General features: G+C 31.6%; 3 protein-coding genes across 3 annotated transcripts in view; all 3 read right to left on the bottom strand.

Annotated features, from left to right (window-relative positions):
- Nucleotides 1-1,917, bottom strand: part of TRIADDRAFT_62449 (uncharacterized protein) — a gene marked incomplete at both ends in the record, with an annotated part of 3,464 nt that extends 1,547 nt beyond the window's left edge. The window contains 6 exons of the mRNA XM_002118375.1: nucleotides 8-64; nucleotides 205-576; nucleotides 743-799; nucleotides 968-1,333; nucleotides 1,475-1,537; nucleotides 1,768-1,917. Of these exons, the coding sequence (XP_002118411.1) occupies nucleotides 8-64; nucleotides 205-576; nucleotides 743-799; nucleotides 968-1,333; nucleotides 1,475-1,537; nucleotides 1,768-1,917 (1,065 nt within the window). The remainder of the gene's footprint in view (nucleotides 1-7; nucleotides 65-204; nucleotides 577-742; nucleotides 800-967; nucleotides 1,334-1,474; nucleotides 1,538-1,767) is intronic.
- A 3,219-nt stretch (nucleotides 1,918-5,136) lies between these two features.
- On the bottom strand, nucleotides 5,137-7,820 carry TRIADDRAFT_62448 (uncharacterized protein; the record flags this gene model as incomplete). Its single annotated transcript, XM_002118374.1, has 7 exons — nucleotides 5,137-5,391; nucleotides 5,538-5,594; nucleotides 5,734-6,108; nucleotides 6,200-6,256; nucleotides 6,439-6,804; nucleotides 6,937-6,999; nucleotides 7,785-7,820. 7 exons carry the CDS (start codon nucleotides 7,818-7,820, stop codon nucleotides 5,137-5,139), a joined length of 1,209 nt encoding a protein of 402 aa, XP_002118410.1.
- A 4,442-nt stretch (nucleotides 7,821-12,262) lies between these two features.
- The window catches only part of TRIADDRAFT_62447 (uncharacterized protein), a gene marked incomplete at both ends in the record, with an annotated part of 4,105 nt that continues 2,834 nt past the window's right edge, over nucleotides 12,263-13,533 (bottom strand). Inside the window, 2 exons of the mRNA XM_002118373.1 lie at nucleotides 12,263-12,646; nucleotides 12,992-13,048. Coding sequence (XP_002118409.1) covers nucleotides 12,263-12,646; nucleotides 12,992-13,048 — 441 coding nt within the window. The remainder of the gene's footprint in view (nucleotides 12,647-12,991; nucleotides 13,049-13,533) is intronic.

Below are 13,533 nucleotides of genomic sequence, written 5' to 3'. Positions count from 1 at the left end.
AGCTTACCGCTATCCCGTTATCTGTAGTTTGGATATCAATTCCGTGTTTAGCTGTTACAATAACCTATATNTGTGACATTTAAGCTAATTTAGTAGGTTATAATTAAGTAAATATGGAAATAGTTAAAAGAATCGATTCATTACACCTTCTATTATTGATATAAAATAATCGATCTGTGATTGTTATAAATGTTAATAACTGACCATGATAGCTACAACTACAGGTGGAAATCCGTAAACAGGATAATTCATAATTGCCATATTAAAGATTGCAACAGCTCCTGCAACTGATGCGGAGACCAACATACCGACATTCATAGTATCAATATCTGACGATTTAGTAAGTTTTGGCGCTTTATTTAGGACGTTATCGGTAGCTACGATCGCAACGGAGGATAGGATCAATCCAATGAAGGTAAATAGAGTTTGGCAAAGTGTTAAAATTGTAAAATCGAATCGTTCCCATTTCGTATCTCCCGGTTGGTTAGCATAGCGGACGAGAGTTTGAACCATAGCAATAGTCGATGCAGCACTGATTCCAGCAGTAAAGTTAGTAAAAGTTTTAGTCCAGACACCCTAATTACAAAATAAAACATTCATATTACTAAAACAGACATAAAGTGTATCGTAATAATCTTCCAATGACAGCAAGTTCTTAATTAGGAATAAATCACTACTATTTATTAAAACGGCGATAAAATACATGATAATGTTCTTTCGACGCTAGTAAAGTTACGCTCACCAAATCAACAACTTGTTTTTTGTGAGCAATGAGGCCTAGAATTCCAGTAGCGAAAAGCTAAAATTGAAACATAAAATGTCAAAGACAGCTTTTATTAGTTTGTGTAAGCGATGTAAGTTTTTACACTACTTTGGCTGATAACTTGTAATTATTTTAAATTGGAGAAAATACAAGAAACAAGCTGGCAAGAAACTGAAATTATCCACTTATCAAGATAAAACTTACCATAATAGCATGGAAATTAGCCGTGACAACGTGATATAGATACCACCGTTCCATAAATATAGCAACAGATAGCCCAAAAATAGCTAGACTAGTTACTATCATCGCCCAGAAAAGTACCGCTTTATTGAATGGAGTTTGAACTAGCGAATATTCATTATCGTCAGAATAGATACGACGATTTTGCTTAACAGCCACATAGATAGAAATAGCTGCTACGGAAACAAAGCCCGCGATAGCGATTGATACTGGTACAAAAAATCCTAACGAAGAATTAACGGCGCTTGAAAAAAAGGCTATGACTAATCTGGCCAATATTGCGGGCGATGCAGCAGATATAATGACAGCTAGAGCAGTAAGACCGGAAGCCTAGACGATTAACGTTAATTTTAAAATAATTATTGGAGTTTTAATCGATTAAGATCGAATATAATATAAAATAGGGTGAAAAATTTGTTGTTAAGAAATTAAAGATTTAATCGAAAGCGATATCGAAATAAATTACCGTACCTGAGTTGTTGAAGTTGTAGCTAGATCGTTTACTTTTAGCAAAGCTGTAGCAAGTGTAAGAGCCTATAGATAAGTTATAATAATCCAAGCTAGTTACTAAAAGTTATTTTGGTTACGTAAGGAGATAGTACTCTTAAGAAGTTTATTCGACTACTCAGAAAAATAAATTAGAAAAGTAGCCGATATTACGTAAGTCGATTCTTCCATTTCGGCTGCAACTATTATGCTATTTTTATATTACATTCCGTAAAGATAAAAATAATCTTAACAAACTAAAGTAAAATTCGACTTACAAGAAGTCCCATCAATCCAAGATCTATCATAAATATATTTTCACAACTCCGCATCATAACTTGGTTGGAAATATAAGTAAATAGACCACCAAAAAGCATAGCTACGGCTCCAACATAGACAATGATACTCAATTTACGTGGATTATACATCTTGAGATTTTTCTATTCCAATTCAAACTAGAAAATAGTTTACGTGTATTTCTTAGATAAAGTTAAAAGTAATTTAAACGATCCAAGATAGTTTTCGACTAATAATATAGATCATCAAAGTTAAGATATTACAGAGAATAACAGCCAAGTTTTTTCTTTTTAGGATGTAAACTCGTTGAAGACAGAAGGCCAATTTAACTGAAATAAGGTTTGTGAAATAAGGTTTGTGAAATTCCAAAACGGTTTCTATTGTTGAATTGCCGTTAACAGTTCCTCTTATATAAGATATAATGCGTCAATAAGCGAAAAATAATTAACTACTCATCAGCTATGCTATTGAACTTTGATCATAGCTTGAACTCTGACTAGACTATAGAGCTACTGTAACAAATGATACTGAATATTTATTAACATTACGTAATGTTTTCAAACTCGGTCCTTAAACTAAAGAACAGTATGAATTTATATTAAGTTTACTCTAGCTGCCAGTAAATATTGTTGCTAGTCTTAGTTATTGTTGCATCTACTAGAACGCTACTTTTAATCTCTTCTATGAAGAAAAGCAACAATTAACTTGATCTTGTAGTGATGTAGGGGATCAAGATAAGCGTGTTATTTCTTGATAGTACATCCATAAGGCGATATTATAAAATATTGATTGGATCATCCTCTAGTGTATAAAAATATAAATAGAAATATTGGTAATAATAAAATATAGTAGGAATTTCTAGTATATTTCTATGTCTTCTATTTTTATCCGTTGATGTGGCTACCTATTTAACCATATATGGAATTTGAATTATGTTTCGATTATTTACAGTAGAAGGTAAGAATCAACAGAAGACAACAGTCTATTGTTTATAATTTGAATGCGATGATATTAGAATAAATTAATTCTTAATAGCGTTCAAAACAGTCCGAAAGAAGATCAGATAGTCATAGACCATGCATACCGAAAATCACATCACAGACGAGGTCAATTCATTGCTTAAATTTAGAATCATATGGAGAAACTATTATTAAATTACTACCTGCTAAAATTGATATAGTATAACTGAAATGGCAATTGTTTAGGCTACAGATAGTTTAGATGAGATCATGTCGGCACTTATTTAGAATATCTAACATCGGGTATTGCTGAGTAGCTGTTAAAGAAATTGTATCAATTTCATACGGTACGTTATCAACATGGTTGTAATGATTTTGTGCTATTGAGATAGGTTGTGATACTGTTGTCAACGTTATGCAGCTAGTAATAACAAATGTAAGTATAGTTATGTTGTTAGTGTAAAAGATCTTCTAGTTTAAGTTCCGTAAGAAACTATAGTAATCGTAGAATTTCGTTCTTACACTGAGTCTAGAAGTTAACAGATGTGGTTAGGTAATTTCTGTTTATGGTCTTCGGGTTGTAAGCATGCTAAAGATTTAAGTAATTAAGGTAACGCAATAGAGTTTGTCTTTTTCGTACTAGAAATTATAGTCTGCAGTTGAAGACTTTCATGAACGAGAATCTAGTAATAAACTGTTTTACTCCGAATCGTTTGGGATTAGAAAGATAAACATTACTTTTATGTAAAAGCTACATCTTTACCTCAAGCAACTACTATTAGTGACGATATTATAGATGTAAAGTTGTTAGCATTTCATGTAAAGGGTATTTGATCGTAATTTTCTATTAATCTAATTGGCATTAGTACCCAATAATTAGTGCCATCTCTCAAGTATAATAATGACGACATGGAAAATGGTTCAAAACTAGTGCCTTTTATATATCATAGCTTGACTGAAAGTCAAACCAAAGCAATTGTAACAAAAAGAAATGTGTAGAAACCAAGCTACAAAAATTCTAACAAACTTTGATTCTACTTTATTTGCACTCTGGTCGACTTAACATATATCTGTGACTGAAAATAAAATTAGGGAAACAACCGATCAACAACTTATTAAGAAAACGTAAAAGAGTCTGATTAATATCTACTTTTAATCCTGTTGTGATATTTTAAATGAATCGACCATTCATCAGACTAATTCAAGACAATAACCACTGTCGTATGTTACAGAATCAAAGTTGGGCAGTTTCGTATAATGCCATTTTCTTTATAACCGGGCTACATTGACGACTAAATTTATGAACTGCTGAAAGAAGACCATGTTCAATCATATCGAGTCAATCGGGTTGCGAAGTAAACCTAGAATCTTATATGATAGTTCAATTTTAAAAATTTGATCGCGCTAAATGAAAGTCGATAAGCATAACTAACATTCGTGGAATTGTTAAGCGCAACAGACTGACAGAAATGTTTCATAAATATAGGAACGATAAAAAATAATGGTAAACCTTTAATTAGAATGCAAAATGATTTTAGAAAAGATTGCTTACTTTAAAAATATCTGGCTTAACAACATCGTAATATTTAATTTAGATTCAGTAGCAATTATGCGTATATTTTCGAATTATCACCCGTATGGTTATTTTAAATGCGAATTTCTTTTGATATTGTTTACGTTCTCTACTTGTAGCTATATATACTTTGATTAGTCAGTACTTTTACAACCTCAAGTAGTAGAAGGTGATTTTAGTATATATTTTAGTAATTCTATTGAATGTTTATATTAAAATTCCAAAGCTTGAATAGATAGCACTAAGTACGTGATTGCTGATATTTGTATCGTGATAATTGAACTAGAAGGGCGAACTATATTTAGATAATGAAGATAAATTTTTATCTGATCTTGCGACTTAATTGCCAAGTTATTGTGGCTAACTTTTTCTTTGTACAGTACTTATAAAATGAACCTAGTTAATATAATAAAGTAAAGTTTACAAGAAACTATAGTATTGCTTTATTATTTTAAGAATCTTTATAATGACAGTTTATCACGAGCAAGTATTTTTGAGAGAGAAAGAGAAAAAAATAAGGTATTAAGCGGTAAGAAGTTTTATTAATATAGTAATGCGCAAGCAAGGAAATCTTATGCTAGAGAAAGACTAAGTACCGTAATCAGTTGATTGTTACCGAAAGTGTTATTTGGCTAAATTTTACTAAAACAGTAGAGGGAGAGGGTTTAAAATCTAAATTTAAAAATTTTTCTCAACACCTATAGAGATTACTTGTAATGCCTAGCGAAGAAAGAATTTTAGCATCAAACTACCGGTAAGAAATAGTTATTGTTCTATCTAGCATAGGTTAAACACTTTTGGAATACATCGATATCATATTATGCAATGATAGTGCTTGCATCGTCTTCATTACATGTGTCTTTTTTATTACAGAAAGCTGCTCGAACACTAAAATAAGCAACTGGTAGTAAACTGAGTATAGCGATAGTAGTAAAAGGGTAAATAAAGGCAGGAATGACGACGAGAAGGCTAGTTTGTGACGGCTTATCAGCTACGAATGCATAAATAGTCATGCCAATTGCCCATACGCTACCAAAGCTATTGAAAACGTAGAAAATATGGTATGGAAATCTCTATATTCCAACAGTAGAATAGCATCCAGTAAGACAATTTATTTTATCTATTCTAGTCATTTAATCGATAGTAGTCCTACAATCCGTCACGTTGCCGACGAACTATACTGTACTAATAGCGCTATTTATAAGTAATTTCGACTTACCAATAGCTCGTTATTAGTAGTTTGTATATCAGTTCCGCGTCTAGACGTTATATAAGCCTGCATTTACAGCATTAAAAGCCAGTTTGGTAGGCTACAGATAAGCTAATACAGAATTAATTAAAGTAATCAATTTATTATACTGTCCTTCCGTGTTAAATTATCGATTATAGTTATCATTTTAATACTAGCGACCTACCATGGTAGAAACGACTAAAGCCGGAAATCCATAAGTAGGATAATTCATAATAGCCATATTAAAGATGCCAACTGCGCCTGCTAGTACTGCGGAGACTAACATACCGACATTAACAGTATCAGTATTCGATGATTTTGAAGGCTGTGGCACTTTATGCAAGATGTCATCCGTAGCCGCGCTAGCAGTAAAGGATAGCATGAATCCAATGAAGTTAAATAGAGCTAGGCAAAGAATTAAAATTGTAAAATCTGGTCTTATTTGCCACTTTGTATAATTCGATTGGCTGGCATAACTGACAAGAAGTTGGACTATAGAAATAGTAGATGCAACACTAATTCCGGTAGTAAAGTCAGCGAGTGTTCTAGTCCAGATATTCTAATTAAAGAATAAATCAGTAATGCTAAAATAGCAATGAAGTAGGCTATTATGTCATAACGATTTTGGATAACAGTAAATATATGCTTACTAGATCGACAGATTGCTTTTTATGAGAAATAAGACCAAGAATTCCGGTACTGAATAGCTACAATTTCATACGCGTATAAAATAACGCATAGAACCTTTATATTGGTTAAGGCAAATGATATGAATTCTACTATAACTGCTAACGATGCAATTTAGGCTATTTAGACTGCTGAAAAAGCAAGAAAATAACTAGTTTGAAAACGAAAATGATCGACTAATAAAATCATAAGCTTAACTCACCATAGCAGCATGAAAGTTGGTTGTGACTACATGAAATAGTTCCCAATTTTCAAAAAGTGAAGGAACGGATAGTCCAAAAATGAACAGGCCGATTATTATCATTATGCAGATAAGTGCTTTTTTATTGAATGAAGTTTGAAGAATCGAATATTCCTTATCGCTAGAATGAACACGACGAGCTTGTTTAACAGCTATATAGAAAGAGATAACTGTTGCGACAACAATGCCAGTAGTGCCGAACGCAGCGGCTACTCTAAATGCCAACTGATCCGTAATGTTGCTTGTGAAAAAGGTCAATACTAATCGGGCTAGTATTATCGGCGACGTAGCAGAAAGAATCACAGCTATAGCAGTAAGACCAGAAGCCTACACGATAACGTAATAGAGATTAAGTTATTTGGCTTAAATCTAATAAAATCAAACATGATTAGAAGGTTTACGGAATATGTAAACACTTTCAAAGAATCATAGAATTGATGTAGGCAATATGGAAAATACCTGAGCTATAGATGTTGTCTTAAAATCGTTGACTTTTAGCAAAGTTGTAGCAAGTGTAAGAGTCTGAAAATTTAAAATATAAATCAATTTTTATAATTCTTCTTCGAGCTTTAGCATTTTAATAAGTATTGTAGTTTTAAGAAATCATGTAGTTTGGTTTTAACTGCTGTAAATTTTACTTAATATCGTAGTATATAACAAACCCGAAGCCAGTATTCGGGTTTGAAGTTAAGAATATTCTATAGCATAATTTTGTTACAAAATATACGAATTAGGTCGTAATTTAAGTGATAAATTTAGTCAGTATAATATGCGTGTTTTAATCAAGATAGAAACTTCTAGCTAATTTTGATTATAAAATACAGTAGAAGTTATACTACAATAGATAATGAACCTCCAATAGCTTCCTCCATCCCTGGAGAAATGTATCTACAGGAATGAAAGCCGATTTGTCCGAGTTTGTAAGTCTGATGGGATATCACAGAAATCAATAATTATTTTGATCAGCTAGCTACGTAGAAGATTGAATTTGACTTCGTAATCCTTGATCGTGCATTTGAACTCATTCTAAAAATAATTAAATGTATTATGAGTTAGTCTAGCTAAATTATAAACCAAAATGCTTTCCAGAAATAAAACCATTGCAATAAGCCCTAGGTTTGTGTAAGGCCTTTGTTTTAGTCGCCAATATAGTTCAAAACTATAACCATATAAGGAATTGATTATACCAGTTAGATACAATAGAACATGAGATCAATAAAGATGTCGGCCCATTATGGATTGAAATGAATGATGTCAGCATAAATCAATTTCTGTTCAAGTTCAAATCATATAAATGGCAACATTACCAGAGAATATACTATAAGCTGCTTCAACGGGATCATAGCGAGGTTTAAATTTAGAATTATTATAAAGCTATGTTTAAATTAATGCACCTCAATATACCAATATAATAAACAATAGCTTATTGTATAGAAAATAAGAGGTTCAATTTAAATAGTAAGCATTATATATATATATTTCTAGCTAATAAGCAAATATCACGTAGTGTTTACGTTAACCGAAATAAGACGTTTTTATCCTATTTACTGCCTACTTTACAAAGAATTGAGCAATGAGGTCAAACTTTGCCCTAAGACAGCTTTAAAACAAAGCCTGGAGTAAGAGTGATGTCAGATTGCTAATTTAGAAAGATATAATCAAATTAGCTAAAACTATACATGATAATTAAAAAAGTTACGAAAAGGTTCTTAAACCTTTGAATTATGGCTGAGCATCATGCGCATGCAAGCTTTAAAAGATTTACTGCTTTATACTCCTATACATGATGCTGAGTCAGATAGAATCACCGATAGTTCAAAATATTGTATCTGAGTTTTAACCCTGGATTTAAGCCACAGAAAGGGAGAAACTGCAGCTAATGTTTGCAAATAAGCAAATAGAGGATTGAATACATGGCATGGAGAATTATAAAAATAACCAGATGATTAATATTTGATACACCATTCTCGTATACTGATTAAAAGTAAAAGCAGAGGAGCTGCAATTGGTATCTGTAGCAAATTAGAGTAAGACCAGTACTGCAGCACAAGCGCTATTAACCAATATTGCGATTATAGTATGATGGTTAAACTCTTGATGTAATCGATAGTTAATTAGTCAAAAATTTATCTTATGTTTTATCAAATAAATAATTAGCTACTACAAACAAGTAAAACACTAATTCCTTAATTAGGTGTCTAAAATAAATTTACTGCCGGATCTTATATGTACTTACGATACATCTTTACTTCAAGCTTTATCTGATTCTCGATTATATTTTATAACCTATCGTCACGATTCTATCTCACGGTAATTAGTAATATTTAATGACATAACTTTATTTAGATTACGAGATAGTTCATACTTTGTACATCTTATGCCGTAATATATGATTGTGATTATTTCACATTAGATTGTATATTGTATCTTGATGATTGTGAAAGGATATATCATAATCTAACTGCCTTGCATTAATCATTAAATATTTATGACTTTAAATATCGCCGTGATAATTAGACATTTAGATATACACAAGTAATTTCATACAAAAATAAATGAATGCTGTCTTACTCGGCAGTCTGCTAACGGCTCATCAGGTTATGGTATTTATTGTTATTATTGAATGAATAATATAGCTACCACTAGTATTGACCTATATTTGGCTGATGAAAAATTGACTTAGCTCATATATAATCAGGGTAATGTAACTGACAGCTCAACTCTTATTGATGGAATGACTATTATTGTATTATTGTTAACTTTAGACGAATAATACCAAATACTGTACAATAAGGTAAAAATATTATTAACAGTTCCCGTAGTTGTATGATCAAGTAACTAAAGCAAATTTTTCAATCTAGATTTAGTCTAAATTGCAAAAGATGCTATATTTTGGGCCTTACTTTGGTAATAGTAGGCTACTTCCTTATTCCAATTCTTGTCTATGTCACAATACATTTGGGTTGCATAGCGGGCAAGGAGTTGAACGGTAGCAAACGTAAAAGCGATACCTATTCCGTTAGTAAAAGTAGTAAAAGTCTTTAGCCACGCGTTCTAAATTTTATGAATTGGCCGTTAGTGCTAAAATAGTGAAATAACACGATATTACTTTAAAAGGGATAGATTATAATGTAGTTAGGCTTACTAATCTAGCAGCTTGCTTTTTATGGGCAACCATACTAAGAATTCCAGTAGCAAAGAGCTGAATATTTAAAATACAGTAAATAATGACTTTAAGTAGCAATTTATAACACAATGAAATTTGATTAAACATAAATTTAAAAACTGTTAATTTCCAACACTGTTAAAAAATGTTTATCATCTTTTATTTACCATAGCTGCATGAAAATTAGCTACGACGAGATGGTAAAAAGGCCAATGTATGAAATATATTGCAGTAGATATTCCAGAAAGGGTAAGACTTATAAATATCATCACCCAAGATACAGTACAGTAACCCTACTGAAAGGAGTTTGAAAGAGAATATAATTATTATCACTCGAATGGATTCGCTGAAATTCCTTGTTAGCAATGTAGATAGAGATGATTCCAACAGCAATTAAGGCAACTGTAGTAGATGATATAGAAATGAAAAATGGAGCCATAGGATAGTGCGTCCGATAAAAAAAAAACAGAAAACGAGCAGATTTTACGGTATATCTATTCATAATAAATCTTTTTGAAGAGGTTAGGTGGTTCTGAAATATTTTAGTAGTAGTGGTATGTTCTTTCAAGAAGATTTTGTAGATCCAGGTAGTAACCGATGAGAGCAAATAAAGTAAATGATTTATGCAGGTCTGATTACTTGGCGGGTAGTAGTCCACGATTATAGTATAAACATTGAGGATGGAATTGCATTGGAAATTTGGAAAATAAATTTATTAATTATATTATATTATAGACTGACATCGGATTTTTGATACCAATGTAAGATCTATCATACTTTGCTCCCATTGAATTTGTAACATTTTCTAATTCGGCATACTTTAATCCAATCTCATAGCAATAACAGACGAAATTCGTACATGATATTCTGGACACATTTAAAATGGCTATCATAATCCAAATAAAGAGGCGTAATACTTTTTATCTATTTACAAATTCATAAAAAAATATTAAATCGAGACTGTATTCTATAGTAAATACTCTATTGGAAAATTGTACGGACCTTAATTTGATCCCCAACTAAGACAAACTGGATAATTATATCTAGTTAAAATACGAGATTTTTGCAAATACAGTACAGTATATTGGTAATAAAGCAGTTTTATATCAATTCTTATCATGAAAAAAAGTTAATAATGAAAAAAGTTCTATCCAAATTTACATTTCTTTATTGCATAGTAACATCATTTCTGTGTTTTTTATGTCAATCATATAGCATTTGTCGACTAATTTCATTTACCAGCACAGTATATAGCAATGTATATGACATGTAAACGGCCGATTTATCTTAAGACGAGCAGATTTTTGCATCACTACAAATCTCTAGTAACCGTTCGTTGGCTTCGTATTATAGTAAAAATAAAATTAGCCATTAATACTATACTTAGATCGTTTTACATCTAATATGAATCTAGCCTTAATTAATAGTCAGATAGTTAGAATGCAGAATCTAAATTATGTTTCATATTTACTAAAATTAAATCTATAAATGATATTTACGGAGTTAAGGTATATTCTAAATATTTACGTGGGTACTTTTTATTAGCATAGCGAGCTTGCCATTAATTATTTTTGTAGTGTTTACTTCTAAATACGGTATAGTCTATTTTTAGTAAAAGTCAATTTCCACTAGATTGTAGCATAACTCTAAATATGTATAATTTATATTTAACAAAATACTCTGTGGAAATCGCTTTGAATCTAGCTGAATTATATCGTAGCCCTGTCTTAACATAGAAGTAACATATTCTTATTAGTCATTTATGATTTCCTCCTGCTGTGCTTTATACATTATAAAAGCTATCTTCTTTCACCTATCTCGTTAGTTAGTTCTGCTAGTTACACGGTAAGCTTGCACGCTTTACCTATGCTACATTACTATAGCTATTCGACTAGTCACGTCGTTATACACGCTGTAATCTCATACGGTTTTTCCTTTGCACTAATTCCAATAAACTCTATTCCTCTACTAAATTAACTCTGGTAATTTACTGTGATCATGACGAATCCACAATCTTCCGAAAAATCACAATTTTGATTTCGCAAAAATGATCATTGCAATGTATAGAATTTAAGTACATTTCGCTATTTCTAGTTGAAGAGGAGTGAAGGTCAACCAGCTTTCGATACGTCCGACTCTCATTAATTTAAGCTTTTACTTCTGATATTTCATTTTCTAGACTACGTACCGCAAGTACAGCTGATTTAGTACTAAAATAAGCAATCAAACCATGGAAAATATATGTGATGCGATGACAATTGCAGGAATTATCAAGCTTGCCAAATGAAGATTGGTATAGGAATAAGGTTGAACCAAATACGTAAAAAGTATCAAGCCTATGGTGTACAGAGTTGCAAAAATTTAAGGCAAAATATGGCCGATCCTATTTGAAACAGTTCCAAAAGGATTAGAATTTATGATAATCAATTGTTATATAGTTGAACAACGATATTCAATATCCTATAGTTCATTTAAGCTGTGCTGACCAAGATTTGTCTATCCACATAAAGTTTATCAAGTCCAATCGTTGCAGTAGTAAAAGTCTAATCAATAGCAAATACGAGTAAATAGCAACATATTAGTCGAGACTACAACTGCTGAATTACTTCTATTCAGTTTTTAACATATAGTAACAGCAATAAATAGAGTTGAGAAACCCCAAATTTCCTGGTTTAGTAGGCCTAAACTTGATATCCCAATACCACCGGCGAGCAATGCACTAGCTAGCATGCAAATATTGTTAGAATCACTTCTAGGCGAGTATCTTATAGAATGATTAAAAATATCACTAGGATAACGCGATGCTTTTGCTCCAATTAATGCTACAATCAATCCAATAATAGCAATGGCAGTGTAGAGAAGATAAAGGATAGCAAATTGATTGTCTTTCCACAGAAGATCTTTCTTATTGTTGTTAATATATGTCAGGGTTTGTAAAACAAATAGAATGGAAGTGATACAAACTCCTGATGTAATGGTAGCTATTTCCTTGTACCAGGCATCCTATTCCATTAACAAGTGGAGCATTAACTTTATGATAATTTACGATCACATGATTTCTTAATATACTCAAATGTAACTACTAAGTGCTGCGATAAAAATATGAGAACATACAACGTTCAGTTATTCCATTAACTATGGTATAACATCTTACTTTAGTACGTTTACTCTTTAATATTATATAAATGTGAGGTATTACTAAAGCGCAATCTATAACTCACATAACACACCAAAGTAGAGACACACTGAGAGAGAGAGAAGCATTACTAGAGCTAAACTCTACAAGCTATAGTTAAAAAGAATTTTTAGTCCGATTTTAAAAAAAATTGTTAGCAGCGATATACTAACCAATTCGGCAACATTTTTTTGATATGAGATTATTCCAATCACTCCGTTCGATAATAGCTAAAAATAAAGAATAAAAAAGTCTTACGATCGATTGGTTAGTTTGGCAGTTAAACTGACTAGCTGCAATTCTCAACAGATCTTAATCTCGTATCATAATGGTTCGCTTGGTAGTTGAACCTTGGTAGTTACAATGTTTGTAAGATCTACAGCATATTATTAGTTATTGTAGTTATCATATTTGATTGTAGCTTTTGTTAGGAAATAAAATAATTTAACACTTGGGGCTTACTGATGTAGCGTATCAAACCCTAACAGAAAGATCATGAAGCCTATTAGATCTAACTCAAAAATCATATATTTTTAGTTCGATATCGATGTAGATCATTAGGACTACTAGTAAAAATTTAAAAGACGGAATCTGAGACCTAACTAAGCCAGCATCAAAGCACTCTTTCAAAGATCTTTACATCTTCATTTGAAATAGTCATAACTGCTGATTAGATACATATCCAACAAAGATTGAGGACAAATATTACTACCAG

Source organism: Trichoplax adhaerens, genomic scaffold, assembly GCF_000150275.1.
Source record: "Trichoplax adhaerens TRIADscaffold_52 genomic scaffold, whole genome shotgun sequence".
NCBI lineage: Eukaryota > Metazoa > Placozoa > Uniplacotomia > Trichoplacea > Trichoplacidae > Trichoplax > Trichoplax adhaerens.
This window is presented reverse-complemented; position numbering and strand designations above follow the sequence as displayed.